Below are 17,466 nucleotides of genomic sequence, written 5' to 3' on the forward strand. Positions count from 1 at the left end.
GGGTTGGCAGTTAACGTTACTAACTACACCTTTGAAACACATAGCAGCTAGTTAAAAGTACATTACATGCATGAGTGGTTGTTAGCATTAGCGGTTAGCAGGTGCTAAACTAGCAGGTTCAGAGCCCGTCTGATCACAGCTTAACTTTGTACGGATTACTGTGTTCCCACTGTTTGCTGGCTTTATGATCTGCAGCTCCTGAACCCATCCATTCATGAACTGCACATGAGACTCCAAGGACTTGTAGCTTGGGAACTGTTTTGAAGTATAGGCACTCACTCATCGGTGTTCCACTCATTGTTTGGAACTTCATATGGATCCAAATTATTAATAATGCTGATTTTGTCAACATACCGGTCCGTGGCTTCTCTATTTAATGTGTCCCGGTAAATTCCAGATCTTTTTCGGGATTTTAACATCTTTTTTCTCTCTACTTCTACGTCTCTTCTTTCAACAACGTTGTATCAGAGCTATGTTTACGTTTGCGTAGCCGTCAATATGGCCGCGACGTCCCACAATGCAACGTGGATCCCGAGCCCTATATATCAGCATATGAAGATATTGTGATATTTTAATGTATCAATATTTTTTCCCTCGTCTTTAAAAGTTTTTAAGTCTGTAAAAAATAAGTTTTTGAGGAAGAAGAAGAAGTAGTATTTTTATATTTTTTTCAGACTTTAGAAACTCAGAAGCTGATCAAATATCGGGTTAAATATCGGTGGGGTGGCCGATGTCCGATATTCAGTTTTAAGGCCGATACAGGCCGATACCGATAGGGGGCCGATTATATCGTGCATCCCTAGTTTAAATAGCTGTACAGTAGCAACATCTGATTTATAAACAGTTGTTTTACAGTCACAGGGAAAACTGTTTTACAGTCACAGGGAAAACTGTCATTCACTGACACCTTCATTAAAGGTAATAAACCACAAAAGTTTAGCCTTCTACTGATATGATATCTGTTTTATAGCACTCTATCCATGCAATTAAAGTAAGGTTTAGTGGAAGATAAAACTGTGGAAGTAATATTTGTACCTACTAATGCATATTTATTATTATTATTTTAGCGACTTTTTGACCTCCAAAGAGTGTCTTTTCTTTTAAAGTGTCAGTTCAGTCATTTTGTCATTTTTGTTTTAAAAATTATAACGTGATTTAGGATTTTTTTTTTTCTTTGTTTACTTTACTCAGGAAGGAGGTTCCCTGATGTTTTACACCAGCCAATGGCCCCAAAGGGGTGGAGAGAGCCCAGCGTTTTAAAGACTTTATTTGCCTAAGTTGTCTGACAGTGTGTGAGGATATGTAAGGGGATGGCAGCCCTGTGCCAGATCTTTTCCCTCAAGGAACCTCATTTATTTACGTGGAGATCCGGGAAGAACCGCGCGCCTTTACGCTCTTGGATGGCTCTTCTGTAACTTTGATTAAAGTGAAATATATCCAATAAAACTATGGCCGAGGAGCACAATATACTGACCGAGGATCCATGCAGCCCACATAGCTGTGATAGCTCTGCGCCCCGGGATGAACTGGACCGAGATCCTCCAAACTCTCCTGCTGGATCTGATGCGCGCGGAGCGGAGAGCTGCGCGCAAGAGGAGCGCTTCCCCGCATGCATCCGGGACGCGGTTTCACAGGTGCTGAAGGGATATGACTGGTCGCTGGTGCCTATGGCGACCCAGGGGGAGAGGGGGCTGAAGAGTAAACCTCACGTAAAAAGGCCGATGAACGCCTTCATGGTTTGGGCGCAGGCGGCGCGGCGGAAGCTGGCGGACCAGTATCCACATCTGCACAACGCTGAACTGAGCAAGACTCTGGGCAAGCTGTGGCGGTCAGTGTCTGATTTAGCTCACATAGAACTATAGTCAATGGCTTAACAAAGTACAGAAGTTTTTCAAATCATCTGAAAAGATGAACATGTCTGCTTTCCTCCACTGCAGTGCAACAAACCAATGCCTTAAATATTCACAAGTTTAAAAAGTTTTAATCATTAAAATTGTTATTTATAGGGCAGTTGTTTTCAGGGCTTCTACAAGGCTCCTTTAATCATTGGAAATGTTAGATCAATGACCAGGGGCGCCTCCAGAAAGTTTAGAAAGGGAGGCTACTGACACAAAACAGCAAGCAATGGAATAGTTTTATTTATATATATGTATATTCTCTTATAATATCAAAGGGAATAGCAGAAAATGGCCTTTAAGTTTTAACCTTCTTGTGTTAAATGATGAGTCTGACCCAGAATAAGTTGTTTAAGACTTCTACCAAAAAATGGGTAAAAGTGAGTGTGATTTAGTTAAAGGGGTAGGTCAGGAGATTTTGGAAGTGATGATCTTTTTGAGTTATAACAACTTAGATCTTACCTTTAGTAGATGACCTTACTGGTGCTTTCATTTAGCATAAATCTAGGCAGAAAGAAAACATTTTGGATAAAAAAAAAGTTTCTGAAAAATTGTAATTCAATAAACATTTAATTAGTGTAACGTTTGCATTAAGCTGTATTTTGATTATTCTTTTTTACACAGGTAGGTAACAGCTGGTGCACCAACAATGATCTTCTTGTGTGAAATAAATATAAAACTGAATCAGCAGAAATAAAAAAAAATGGTCTTAGCTAATTACCCTGGCCTGGTGTGGTCTATATTTAGTTTATCTATTGTATAAACAATTGCATACTTATAATTTATACGATCAGATTCAAAAAGACCAACAAGACAAATCTGAGATTACCATTAAGGCAAAGAATGTCTGCATTGTTGTTGCTTTGTCGCTGGAAGGATTGCTGTTAGCTTTAATGTGAATTTATATTTAAATAAAAAGGTTGGATGAATTATGTAGTTCAGGTAAGATATTAAAATAGATAAAAACACTTTAACAAATTAGTTATGATTGTAGACTAAGTTTTAAATCAGAAAATGATGTCATATTACACATTTCCAAACCTTTTTTGACATTATCATTAGTTTATTAGTGAAAGGATGACTGTTGCACATAGCTAGCTTTATCTTGTGCTAACTTTTTAACAGTTATAAATCTGATTTTTGCTTTGATGGAACAAACTCGTAGTCTTGTGTGAAATAAAAAGTAACTGACAAAACTCACTGAGGTTGATGATGTTCTACAGCATAATTTTCCAGTTGTACTATTTCTCAACATAACACACTGGGTCACTATTTACTGTTGTAGCCATTCAAAATTTTCCCACTTTCCTTGATGGGCCCTTGGCAGGTCCCCTACAGTTCCTTCTTAAACATCAATATTTGCTCTAAAATATTCTTTCTGTCCTGATTTGGACATTAAGCTTTAAAGAGTAGCATCACCTCCTGGTCAGACCCTGTAATTCCGTGAAAGGGTGGAGTCAGAGTAAAAAAATATGCAAGAGGGTTCACCCCGGTGGCTGGAGGTTTAGTTGGGAGTTGAAGGGAAGGGGGCTGCCGTTCAGCTGGCATTTGACTTGGAAGGGCCATTTTGAATGGCTGCTACTGTAGAACAAATCATTTGGGTTGCACACATTGTTCCACACAGATCATTTTGTAGCACTAAAGGATTGAAGACCATTTGAACTGTAAAATGTCAGTTTTTGTTGTTTTTTTAGTATTGAATGTCAGTTAATCAATTTATTTATGCATTAAGTTTAATATCCTTTCCACTCATTGCTTCCTGCTTTTGTCAGGCTTCTCTCTGAATCAGAAAGGCGGCCATTCATTGAGGAGGCAGAAAGGCTAAGACTGCAACACAAGAGAGACTATCCAGACTACAAATACCAGCCTCGGAGACGCAAAAGCACTAAACCTGGGCAAGCGGACCCAAGACCTGCATCGGTCCAACAGCAGCAGCAGGGCTTTTATAAGGCAGAACCTGGACTGTCCAGGCTGGAGGGCATAGGAGATGCCTCAAAGCATTACAACACGGACAAGCCAGGTGATGAGATCACAAAATCTTTACAAATACAGTCTTGAATGTAATGTAGAAAAAAGCCTAAATGCTGTGTTTTCTTTTGCCTAGGTCACCCTCATGGTCCTCCAACTCCTCCTACTACCCCTAAAACTGAGCAGCACATAGTGAACAAGTATGAGGCCCAAAAGCCTGTTGAAAGCGGCCCTGCTATTCATTCGAACCGAAACATCGACTTCAGCAATGTAGACATTTCAGAGCTCAGAACCGACGTCATTGGTACCATAGATGGCTTCGATGTGCATGAGCTAGATCAGTACCTGCGTCCGAACAGCCATGCAACAACTCCTCTAGCCCAGATGGAAACTAGCTGCCCGTCGGGGTCATACCTCCCCCAAAGCACTCCAAATCATTCCGACAGTATAGTCAGCTGCTCACTCAAAACATCTGATGTGATTCCAACAGAGGAGGACAGCAACAAACAACCTCAGATCAAAATGGAGCAGATGAGCCCGGGCCAGTGTAGCTCCTCACCCTCCTCTTGTACTCCTCCACCCTCACACCCACCAGAGTACACCTCTCTTAGCTCAAACGTCTGCCCTTCCACCACCTTCTCCTCCTCGCCAACGTCTCCTAATCCACCAGACTACACTGACCTTCAGAATGCCAGCCTCTACAGCGCGTTTTCAGGTTACCCTGCCAGCCTGCACCAGTATCCGTTCTTTCACTCCTCCCACAGGTCATATGCAACTCCGCTCATCCACAGCCTGGGATTGGCGCCTCCTCCACACAGTCCTTCCTCTGTGTGGGATCAGCCTGTCTACGCAACGCTTTCCAGGCCTTGAAGGACCATGAAGTCGTGGTGACTGACTCAAACTCTGCACTCTGCCTGTTACCAACAGAAATATCACCTTGTCCTCTGAAAACATGGCTGACTTAGCTGCTTGTTGTCATGCAAAAGAAAACTTTACTATTGGAAAGACTTAAGAATGTGGTAGATCTATATAGAATTTGGCAATCTCTTCTGTACTTCGCCCTTAAAGAAAGGTAGCTTTAAATACTGACCGAATGACACATTTTTCATCTGTTATTGACATTTTGATTTATGGTGAAGAGCAAATGATTTGTGTAAACTCTGTTTTCAACATATGTAACGGTAATAAATTTAAGTAGCAGATCTCCATATGCTTGATGCCTTCCCTCTTCCTCTACTTGCTGGTGGAATTTTCTTGAGTCTAATATTGACTTTTGAGAATACAGGCTATTGAGATAGACTCAACTTTATGGTATAACATGGATACACTTTATTTTGTTAACTTCAGAAACGTATATGGCATTTTAAAATTGTGTTGATGCTTAATACTTTTTTGTTATTTGGCATTCCGTAATATTTACCACAGCTGTTTCAAACGGGGTTTAAAACCACAAAGCATATTTTCAGTAGTTTGCAATGTACAACTGAATTAAATTAAATGTAAAAAAACAAGATTTTTATGGCTAATTATTTCAACAAGAAGGTTCTGGGTTCAATTCACGGCCAAGGGTCTTTCTCCATGGAGTTTGCATGTTCTCCCTGTGCATGTATGGATTCTCTCTGGGTACTCCAGCTTCCTCCAAAAATATGACTGTTAGGTTCATTGGCATCTCTAAATTGTCCTCAGGTGTGAGTGGGTGTGTGCATGGTTGTATGTTCTAGCCCATAGACTGCTGGAGTTAAGCATTTTCCCCACTTGTGCACCAAAGTCATCAACAGCTGGGCTTCGTGAATCGTGATGTCACAAGTCTTCGCACTTTCCACATCTCCCACATTTGATACTAATTTGACTTCTGTATAAATTCAATTCAGTTCAGTTTATTTATATATCGCCAATTCACAACACGTCTTCTCGAGGCACTTTACCGTTCAACCAGATCATACAGTCAAATTGATTCAAAGTTTTCTATCTAAGGAAAACCAGTTAATTGTATTGACTCATTGACTTGAAGGCAATCCCTCACACCAAACATGCTTATAGTTTGGTAGAGTGGAGAGGAAAAACTCCCTTAACAGGAAGAAACCTCCAGCAGAATGAGTCTCAGTGTGAGAGTCCATCTGCCGAGGCCGACTGGGGTTCAAGGAGACAGAAGCAGAGATACAAAGAAACTTGTCAACCAGCTCCACAGGTGCCCCTGTCCAAGAAACTCACAGCCAGGCAGTCAAGCTCAAAGCCAGCTCCCATGTCAGAGAACAAAGAGAGCACATCCAGCTAGTCACAGTCAGGGAAACAGGACTACACTAAAATATAGGCCGAGCTCAGGGGCGTCTCTAGGTTTAAGAAACAAGGGTGGCTCAGCCCCTAGCGCGCCGAATTTTTTCAGTGCACCTGCTAAGGCGTTGTCTAAGACAAGGGTGTAACTTTGTGTTGAAAGTTGGTGGGGACGGCTCATAAGGAAAGGGAGCTACCTGCGCGACGCCTTTTTTTTTTTTGTTGGAAAGGATAAAGCCAAAAAAATGCGAATAACATTTATCAATTTAATGCTTACAGTTGAAAACATAACTGTTACAATATTCACTTATATATTTTGTGCAAAAAATATCACATAAATCTAAACAGACAGTACAAATCAAATAAATATATCAATTTTGTAGAACATTTATTGACAGTCAATTTTGGGTCACTTTTTAAAATTAATTTACTTTTAAACCAGGACTCAGACAAGATCTTATGGGACCTTAAGCAGAATATGATTAAGCAACTCCGTCTTTCTGTCAAGAACATCCACCAGCAGGGTATCCAGGGGGGGATTTACCATTAGGCCATACTAGGCAGTTGCCTAGGGCCCCAAGTTCCTGGGGGCCCCATAAAACACTGTTTCCATGTATGGTTAATACAACTAATCCTTATTTGTGCACATTAATTATGTTTTTGATAAAAATCCTTTGGCTAAAATGCCATCAGAACGCTGATAAATAGAGAGGAAAAAGGGACAAGAAGAGAGGGACAAAACCTAGAACAAATAATGGATGTCTATTCTATTAACATTTCTCTATCTGTAGAATGGGTCTGTTTTATGGGTTTACTTCTCAGGGGGCCCCCTGCCTGTCTTTGCCTAGGGCCCCAAATTTCCTAAATCCACCCCTGAGGGTATCAATACTGATTTGATAGAATCTGGGAGAGCGGACTATGTTCAACCATCCATTTTCTTCAACCTTATCCCTCAGTGGGATCAGGAGGTGCTGGTGCATATCTCCAGCCAGGTTCTGGGTGAGAGGTGGGATCACCCTGGACAGGTCACCAGTCTGTCGCAGTATGTTCAACCAGCTTAAAAGTAATCGGTAATCAGATTTATTATTTGCACTTTTACTAAGTGAACTTTCTAACTCCCTTAAATCTGAAATTCCAATGCCAAAATTGTTTAAATCTTTTATCTTTGGACCCCCTGCAGAGTGACGTCACACCTGCAAGATCCTATCCTTACCTTCCTGCTAGATTGCAAAAAGCAGCTTGCTCATGAGTTGTCAATATAACACGCTAAATATTAAATGTACGTGTACATATCGAGGGTTTGGAGCCAGAGGGGCGTAAGTGGCATTTGACCAACTTTACAGGAGAGCGAAAACAAAATTATGACCAAACTTTAATCAACTGTATTTATTAACCTTCAACGTCAACATTGCACCCACATACATACTTGTATTAAGTAGTAGTTCAGTAAACAGATTATGATATATTAAAGCAATTAACATATTGTAAAACATTACAAAATCATAAAAAATAGGTAAAAAAAACAGCAGATACGCCCTTTTGACACCAAGCATATACAGAATTTGTAAAGAAAATAAGGCGTACACTGTAAACCCAGATTTTGTTTGTACTCAAAGAAACTGAGTTCATAGTACTTAGAGAGGTCTAATTTACTGACATTACTTGTTTATTTCAATTAAGCTGAACTTTTTTATGTCCTTTTTCAGTGTAATTATATTTTTAAGTACAGTCAATGGTTTGGACTTAAACAAACTAAGTTAGTATCACTAAATTCTTTATATTAACTATTTTTTCTGAGTAAACACCACTTTCCAATGATCTAGCTTATTGTAATTATGTATTTGAGCTCAGACAACTCAATATCATTAGTTTGCCTCTCACGTCATCCACCTGCCCGCGAAAAATCCGGTTTAGACCAGTTTTGAGCGAGTGAAATAGAAAAGCTGGCACTGAGGAACTCCGAAGCATTTTGAGACAAAACAGACGACAGCGTTATTGAGATCTTCAACAACTCATAACAAGGAAGTCATTCCACAGAGATTTAAAGCACTCGGTGAATGAAGTGAGTTCAGCCACAAAACAGTAAGTTTAATCTCTTGTTTTGCTACAGTACTTAGCAAAGGCTACTTAGCTAATGTTAGCTTGTTAGTTATCTTGCTTGGTTAGAAAAGCTATTTTTCAGTTACTTAAAGAAGCTTTACTCTATTAACTGTAATTTTCCTTACTCCACAGAAGGAAATGATTGTTTAACTGGTTCTTTTTAATTTATGTTGATGTGATTTGTATGCATACATAAAAAGGCACCATCCAAAACTGTATCATGTGTAGGGATGGGAATCGAAAACCGGTTCCTGTTCAGAACCGGTTCCGTATTTTTCGATTCCATGGCATCGTTTGGCAGCTCGCTGAATTATTCTTTTTTCGATTCCCGCAGCACCAGAGCCGAGAGCGCCGGCTCTGGGGAGCACGACTTACGTCACGTTTTTTACGTAAGTTACGCAACTTACGCAAGTTACGCAAGTTACGCAAGTTGGAAGAACTATTCGAGGAGGAAGACAACGTGCTGCGGTCACTTTGTGAATCAAAGCCCCGTCTTTCCTTAGCCCAGAGGGTAGATCAGGAAATCCAGCTCTATAAAAGCTTGCCCTCCATCCCCTGCAGGGATAGCGCCACACTGTGGTGGTGGAACAAGCAAGATACGCTGCCCTTGCTATCTGGACTGGCTGAAAACTACCTCTGTGTGCAGGCTTCCTCCACCCCATCTGAGAGGGTGTTCTCCACGGCTGGAGACACCATAAGCGCTGAAAGATCCCGTATCCTTCCAGAAAAAGCAGATATGCTCATCTTTCTGCAAAAGAACTGTTAATTTTCCCTACTACTGTTTTATAATTAGTATTTTTTGTTATTTAAAATAGGTTATTATCCCATCATTTGTTATTAGACATTGTTGGTTATTAAGTTTGTTCTTGTATTCATTTTTCATTTAAACACAGATGTTACTCCAGTTTCACATTTCCTGTGGACATCTTGATCTTTTTGAGTTTGTAAGATTGTGCAATAGTTAAGTAAACAAAGTTGATTCTGATAATCAAACTGTTTGTTCTCCTTTTTCCCCCAAATTGGAATCGAAAAAAGAATCGATTAAGAATCGAATCGTTTCATAGAATCGAAAAGGGAATCGGAATCGTGAAAATCTTTTCAATTCCCAACCCTAATCATGTGCCTCTTATCATTTTTTAACTCCTTTTGCACTAATTTCTGAACTAGGCAGGGGGTGAACTCTATACAGGGCTGCATAACAGTAAAGGCTGTTGACTGCAAGATGTTAACAAAGTCATGTACTGTTATTTCTTTCAGGACAATGATGAAGAAAGTTTGCACAACAATGTTCCTGTGGGGGTCCTCCGCAATGAACAAGAAAATATAACTCCACACAAGCAGTCCATTCACCATAATGTATCCTCAGTGGGAATTATCCTGGAGGGAAATGTAGTGATGGAAGTTGAGAGCCTTCCGCAGGCCATGTACACGGTCTTTGGACTTACCTATGCACTCCATCTCAGCTACCCAAAGTACATTAAGAACACCTTTGATTTTTTTCAGCAGGTACTTCTTAACTTGGGTAAGACAGATCTGAGGCCTAAACTTCAAACACTTAAAAATCAGCTTGCCATGTAAGATCCAAGATCTGCTCATTTAAAATCTTTTGGGCTTTGAATTTTCTTTTGTTGATACAAATAAAATGTTCAATGAAAACAATAAAAAGTTGAAGTGAAATGTATTTTGTACAGCTCTATTAATTTAACACGTTTTGAGTTTTGTGAACTAAAAAATATAAGTTTGGTCAATTTGAATACACAATTGAATTGAACTAAAATGCAGTAATGCCTACTTAACAAGCTAAGTTTAATTGACAGGTGTTAAGCTGTTGCTCCAACTACATATCGTCAGTTACTACAACTTGATTACCAGTAAATACAACTTAAATACTCTATTCCAATCCATTAGGTGCTCAAGTACATTTAACATAGTTTACTGCACTCATACAACTAATACCACATTACTTAAATTTTTTAAGGCAACGAGTTACCTTGATTTTTTTAAGTACATTCTACTTATCCGGGTTTACAGTGTATCTGCTGATTTACATACAAAATATTGGCTTCAAACACTTGACATTCATAAGAAAAACAGTCTTATTTTATTATTTTTGCTATTATTATCATTTAATATTTCATTTATTTAGCCTGGGCATGGCCAAAATGAGATAGACCTATTTCAATTCTGAGTCATGACAGAAAAAATATGTATTTCATTTAAAACAGTTATTCAGTTAACCAGTTAGTTCACCTTAAAACATTTAAACATGTAAAACTTCGACATTTAATTTTTGACATTTAACATTTAAGTTCTTTAACTCTAACATTTAATTTAATGCGTCATGTTTACACATTCCACTTGTCAACTACACATCTGTACTATCAGTGCCTACTACTTTCAGGGAGTTGTAAAACTCTGCATAGTAATTAGGAATACTCCCATTGGTGCAAAGGGTGAGGAGATCCTTTTTTTTTCAAGGCATTTATGCCTGGGGGGCTTTCATACAGTGAGCTTGGTGATTGTATGGTGCTTGTGGCTCTGGTTGGTAGGCGTACCATCATCTTTTTGAAAGTTGGGGCAGTGACATCATACTTGAAGTAGATTGTCTTCGGGTTTTTTTTCGTGTAGCGGAACCACTTTATCTTCTGCCAATGGACAGCTTGTCCCTCCTCATCTTTTGATCTGTTCTTCACCGTTAGGTTGGAGAGGGATTTGAAATCAAGGAAATCCTTATGCAGAAGCTCATTCACACGGTATGGGTTTCCCTGCCTTGCCATCCTCACCAGTGTGTAATACCCATCAGGGGAGTAGATGCACACTTTGCGCCTTGCAGTTTCTACTGCGGCATGCACACTGTCGCATTCCATTTGGCTGTGCCCCGACTCCATGAACTTGTGGTCAATTGTTGAGAGAGGCAGCGAGCTCACAGCATGCAAGCACATAGTGCTGAAGGCTGCATTTCTGTTCTCTCCCCCACAAGTGTCTGAGTACAGAACAACATGTTTCACTTGAGGACTAAGTCCTTTAAGGTACATGTGAACACATGTGCTGATCTCAGAAGATCCACGGCCACCTTCCCCCTCATGCCACATGTAGCAGTCAACATCCTTACAGCCCATGTCATACACGGTGAGGTTGTATGTACTCAACTTTCGTGAGTAAAACAGGCTACTCACATTACTACATGGAGTTGTCAAGACTTGCTCAAGGTCAAAGGTGACAGCCTTGCATGATTCATCTTCTTTTGCTCTGTTTTTATCAGTTTCTTTCTGTTCTCTTGCCTTGGTCTTTCTTAATTGGTGGGCATTGTATTCCTCACTGTGCTTTGTTTTTTCGTGGTCTTCTAGACGTTTATACCACTCGCAGTATTTGCATGCGTCTTTTTTAGGAGTATGGAAGGCCATGTTAAACTCCTTGTCAAACACTGACCTATACATACTAAGCTTTTCTGGTTGGATGTTCCACTCTCCACATTTCTCTTTATACAAGTCATACATTTTCATGAGATTTAGAGAACCTTCCAGATACAGCTTGCTTGTGTCTTTTCTGGAGTAGTGAGATTCAAGTGTGGGAAATGAGCGGATGTGTTCTCTGATCTTTTCTTTGCTGCTTTCTGGGATTTTGTTATGCGGTGCATGGCGTCCTTTCTTGCTTGGAGGGGTCATTCCCAAATCACTGTGTGTGAGGGCGCCTGCTGATCGTGCAAACTTCTCTGAAATATCAAGGGTCTTCAAAAAGAAATCCTTGCACTCAATCACTGAAATGAAGAGCAATCTCTGAAGCTTTATCTTCAACTTCATCACTATCCCTTATTATACTGATCAAAATCTTTTCTGCCTCAGTCAGTTCTTGCATGTCTGCAGTTCTGTCACCCATTTTAGCACTGGGCACCACTTGTGTTACGCCCTTTTGACTCTGAAATGCACTGCAGGGGCTGGTATTACTCAGAGCCACAAGGGCGTATATGTACATACGCCCTTGTGGCTCCAAACAGTACTCCACCTTTTTGGTAAGGTCTTTGTTGTTTTATTATTTTATTCAATACAGATTCATTTCTGATTTGTATCTTTGGCCCCACTAGATGGAGCTAATCAAGACCTTTCATTTGATATATAGAACTCATTTTTGACCAAAATGCCACTTACGCCCCTCTGGCTCCAAACCCTCGATATAAAAGAAAAAGGGGCGCAGTGCTTGCTACTGAATGGCAACACTATCAAAGTCAGGAAAAAGTTTTAAGTAAAGCCGGGATTAAAACAGTAGCTACAAGAAGCTTCAAATAAAAGGTGTTCTTTATGTTCAACCTAAACACCAACTCCGATAGACCATCAGTAGAGCAGGTGTTTAAATTAATCAATCACTGCTGCGAAAGCTTATAGCAGTGAAAGCTAATATACCACAGCCATCACTTAATAAACGCAAAATAAACAACCCTCTAAAAACGGAAAACTGTAATGGACTGAAAGTCCTGTTTTTTATGTGGGAAATTATTTGCGTGTGTTTTAGTACAGGGGCGCAGATAGGTTTTTGAAACTGTGGGGGACAGTTACTATAGGGCTTGGTCATCGTGACGTAAGCACTTCGCGTCGCCGCCATGTTGAATGCGTCTTTTACCGCAGCTCAGACTACTCCCTATGACTCCCGCGTACTGTACTCCCTCTCAGCCGTGTTTTAATTTAATTAATTTCACCTTAACTTGATTTCAACCATGGTAAACCGTTGCTGTATTGTTGGCTGTAACAGCTCAACACATGATCGCCATGGAAACATAGAAAATGGGTTAACTTTCCACCGCTTTCCTGACTGGAGGCGTAACCATGGAGACCAAGCGTCAGAGATAAAGAGAGCTAGCTTGGATCTCGGCTGTAAGACGACCGAACATAACTTTCCACAGTATTCCAATGTCATTGAGAGTGTGTTCCCTGCATTTTCATTCTGGTAAGTTAAAGATGCACGGTTTTATTTTATAGCCTACATTGTTTCTTTCCTTCAAAGTTGGGATCTTTTACCGGAAAATAATAAAAACGGCAGCGGGAAAAGGCTGAAATACGCGAGAAACCCGGAGGGTTGGCAGTTAATGTTACGAACTACACCTTTGAAACACATAGCAGCTAGTTAAAAGTACATTACATGCGTGAGTGGTTGTTAGCATTAGCGGTTAGCAGTTGCTAAACTAGCAGGTTCCAGAGCCCGTCTGATCACAGCTTACCTTTGTACGGAATACTGTGTTCCCACTGTTTGCTGGCTTTATGATCTGCAGCTCCTGAACCCATCCATTGGTGAACTGCACATGAGACTCCAAGGACTTGTAGCTTGGGAACTGTTTTGAAGTATAGGCGCTCACTCATCGGTGCTCCACTCATTGTTTGGAACTTCATATGGATCCAAATTATTAATGATGCTGATTTTGTCACCATACCGGTCCCTGGCTTCTCTATTTAATGTGTCCCGGTAAATTCCAGATCCTTTTCGGGATTTTAACGTCTTTTTTCTCTCTACTTCTGTCTCTTCTTTCAACAACAACGTTGTGTCAGAGCTATGCTTACGTTTGCGTAGCAGTCAGTGTGGCTGACATCTATTGGTACCAAGTACTCACCAAACATGCCACATGACGTGTGAAAAAAAAAAGGTTTTATTTAAACATGGACTGACTTTAAGTGCAGGCTGTAAACACACAGAAACACGAACAGCAAAGCCTACATATATACAAAAACAAATTTGTAAATAAGTACTTTACATGGCTTTTCAATAAATGGCCTCAAATGAACAAAGTTGTGTGTCTACTTTGTCAAGGACTCTGTAGAACTCCACTTTGTGGTACTCCACAGCAGATTCTGGCCTGTGTGCAGGTGCTGGCCCAGAATATCTCTTTGGGGGCCTATGTGTTCGAGATAGAGCAATGGGCTCTAGAGACAGCTTCTCAGCCATATCCACTGCTTCCTTAAAGACTGCCTCAAAGTGGGCTGGCTTTCTTTTGTCCCGTAATCTCTCTTGGACAACAGAGACTGCAGAGACCATGCCCTCCAATGTCTGGGTGCTTTTTTGGAGCGATGTATTCAGCACTTCCAGTTCGCTCATTACATCTAAGGCCAGTGAGCCCCAGTAGCTCCAATTTCAGTAAAATCTCAGGCTTTTAAATGTTGTAAAATCACCCATAAGTTTTAGGTGTTTTAGTCCTTTATAATTAAATTTATACATTCAAAAAACATAAGGAAGTTATTATCAACGTCTCACTCTACTTTACAGCTTTGTATTAACATTGCTTTAATGGGTGTTATTGTGTACAGCTGGGGATGTTAAGGGCCATGTTAATTATAGATTAAATAATTTACTGTTCTGTAGTTTAAGCACTTGTCATATTTGTAACATCACTAGTCTTTCCTGTGACATGCACCTTTTATTTATTTATACACACACACACACACACACACACACACACATATATATATATATATATATATATATATATATATATATATATATATATATATATATATATATATATATATATATATATATATATATATATATATATATATATATATATATAAACTGTTTTCTCACCCCTCGTGGGGTGGTATGTGTCATCCTCAAGCTGGGGTCCTCTACCAGAGGCCTGGGAGTTTGAGGGTTCTGCGCAGTATCTTAGCTGTTCCTAGGACTGCACTCTTCTGGACAGAGACCTCTGATGTTTTACCTGGAATCTGCTGTAGCCACTCTCCCAGTTTGGGGGTCACAGCCCCCAGTGCTCCAATTACCACTGGCACCACTGCTGCTCTTACTTTCCACATCTTTTCTAGCTCCTCCTTCAGTCCTTGGTATTTCTCAAGCTTCTCGTGTTCTTTCTTCTTGATATATATATATATATATATATATATATATATATATATATATATATATATATATATATATATATATATATATATATATATATATATATATACATATGAGAGAGAGATTCTTTCCTCCGAGTTACAGTGACATAGACAAACTTGAAGATACATGACATCCTCAAATTTCTATTCTATTAAAATTTCTGTATTAGTATAATGGGTCTGTTCTATATGTTGTCTTCTCAATTCAGAAGGCCCCATGCCTGTCTTTGCCTAGGGCCCTAAATTTCCTAAATCCGCCCCTGTGTAGTGGAATTTGTCTAGCTTTGAAGTTCGTTTTTCTCATGATTCAACCTGTAACAACCTAAACCATTTGGCTTGGCATAAATACGGATTCAAGTAGCCTACTGTAGCCTACACATTTCTGAAAGACCCCCGACAACTCCGGAAAAAGTCGGAACAGTCGATTTAATTATAAATAAATAAATGCCAGTCGATTCCCCCTGCCTCCCGCCTTATGACATTGGCACCTCTCTTCACGCTATTCTCACTGACCGTCTCTACTCTTTTTTCCACGGCGACATCGAACAGACAACAAAAAAAATGCAAGGTGATATGATGAACAGTTTACTTACAGTTGGTGCTTTTCGAAAAAAGGATGCAATTGTTTTCTGTTTTTTCGGTTTGGCTGGCCTCATGTTGATGTCCGGACTCCGGAATTGGGAACTATCCCACCACTACTGTCTGTCTGAGTAACCATGGAAACCAGGCTCGAGACGTAAACGCCAGAGACAGGATAACTTTTAGATTAGAATCTCTACGACGCAGGCAGCCTGCAGTTAAACAAAACGATTGCCTGTCTATGATCTGACTGTTTTATGTTGTTGTTGCAAAGCAGTAAATTAGAAAAAGCTTTTTGATTTTCTGTGAGTTTCGCCGTATGTTTTTTTTTTTTTTTTTTTTTTTTTATAAAAGTGGGGGGGACGGATTGAGGGTCATTCGAATCTGTGTACGTCAGAACACCCCTGACGTACACGCTATCTGCGCCCTTGTTTTAGTATAATTCTGATATATTGGCGCTGTTGTCTGTTTCTATGGCAACGATACTGAATGTAGTGTAGCTTAGAGTCCTGCATGGGTCGAGTTTTACCAACCCGCACCCGCCCGAACCCGTTAGGATGACTACCGAACCCGACCCGTCACCCGCGGATATCTTCAATTCAAATGTTATGGGGAGAGGTTGGAGGGGGGTGATGGGGAGAAAGCGAGAGGCAACAGATTTTTTTTTCTGAGTTTTTTTGTCGGGGTTTGTGGACGGTGAGCAGCGGGGAGAACTTTTTTTTATTTTCTTTCTGAGGAGCGGCATGAATGGGGTTTTAATCAGATATACACAGCACCGAAAGCAAAATACGTGTACAAAATATTGGTGGGGACATGTCCACACCAGTCCTTAAGGAAGTTACGCCTATGATTGTTCAGATTAACTTGTCTTCTTTATGGCTTTTATTCGGTGCTTTACTGCATTTGTTTTGGGAAAATATGAGGAAAAAATAAATACAGAAAAAAAAATATTTTTTTTAAAATCGCAAAATAATTATAGGGTGGCTAATGCCAAAGAAAGGGTGACTGAAGCCACCCTTAAATAGGTCTAACGACGCTTATGCCCGAGCTCAAACATCTATAAACAAAGGTGTTGATGGGAGCAGCACAGCTGATATTTCTCTCCAGAATAGTGTGACAGGAACAGGCCAGATAAAGATACTATGAGAAAAAGCAGAGAGAGCATAGTGTAAAAGATTGAACTAACAAATTCTGCAGAGTGGGAGAATAGAGATAGAATGAAGCAGAATGATGAAAAAGGGGTCACTATGTCCTCAAGCAGTCTAAGCCTATAGCAGCATAACTATAGACAGAGTGGCTCAGGTTATCCTGAACTAACTATAAACTTTATCAAAAAGGAAAGTTTAAAAAAATGTTTGCATTGTGTCTTTTGACTGGAAGGTATTCTAAGCAGAGGGACCCTAAATATCACAGCAGAAAATGTCAAATCTTACAGATATAAATCCATAAGCTAATTGGCAACGATTCCACTGTCATGATGTTCTAAGAGATCTGACCGACATGCAGAAAACCACTCAGAGAAACCAGAGTAAAAGTTTAACAGGTTTATTGAGGAGTTCAAATGGGTTGGATTCAGGGGAACTCAGAGAGCTGGTGAACCGGAACTGGAAGTGAGAGTGGAAGTTCACAGAGGTTAGTTCAGGGTCCGTGGGAACTTTGAACGACGTCTTGTAAAAAACAGAGATAAACGGGACTCACGATTGCGGAGAAAGGTTTCTTCCCAGAATCCAGTCAGTGTGGGTTTTTCCAGAGATAGAGGGGCTCGTTGAAGGGCGGAC

At 40.1% G+C, this 17,466-nt stretch overlaps 1 protein-coding gene across 1 annotated transcript; it reads left to right on the forward strand.

Annotated features, from left to right (window-relative positions):
* Window positions 1-1,271: 1,271 nt before the first annotated feature.
* Window positions 1,272-5,370, forward strand: LOC119787290 (transcription factor Sox-8-like). The gene is made up of 3 exons (XM_038291069.1): window positions 1,272-1,828; window positions 3,668-3,915; window positions 4,000-5,370. Exons 1-3 carry the CDS (start codon window positions 1,449-1,451, stop codon window positions 4,731-4,733), a joined length of 1,362 nt encoding a protein of 453 aa, XP_038146997.1. The 5' UTR covers window positions 1,272-1,448; the 3' UTR covers window positions 4,734-5,370.
* Window positions 5,371-17,466: the final 12,096 nt, after the last annotated feature.

Source organism: Cyprinodon tularosa, unplaced genomic scaffold (assembly GCF_016077235.1).
Source record: "Cyprinodon tularosa strain WSP-4 unplaced genomic scaffold, ASM1607723v1 ctg292, whole genome shotgun sequence".
Classification (NCBI taxonomy): domain Eukaryota; kingdom Metazoa; phylum Chordata; class Actinopteri; order Cyprinodontiformes; family Cyprinodontidae; genus Cyprinodon; species Cyprinodon tularosa.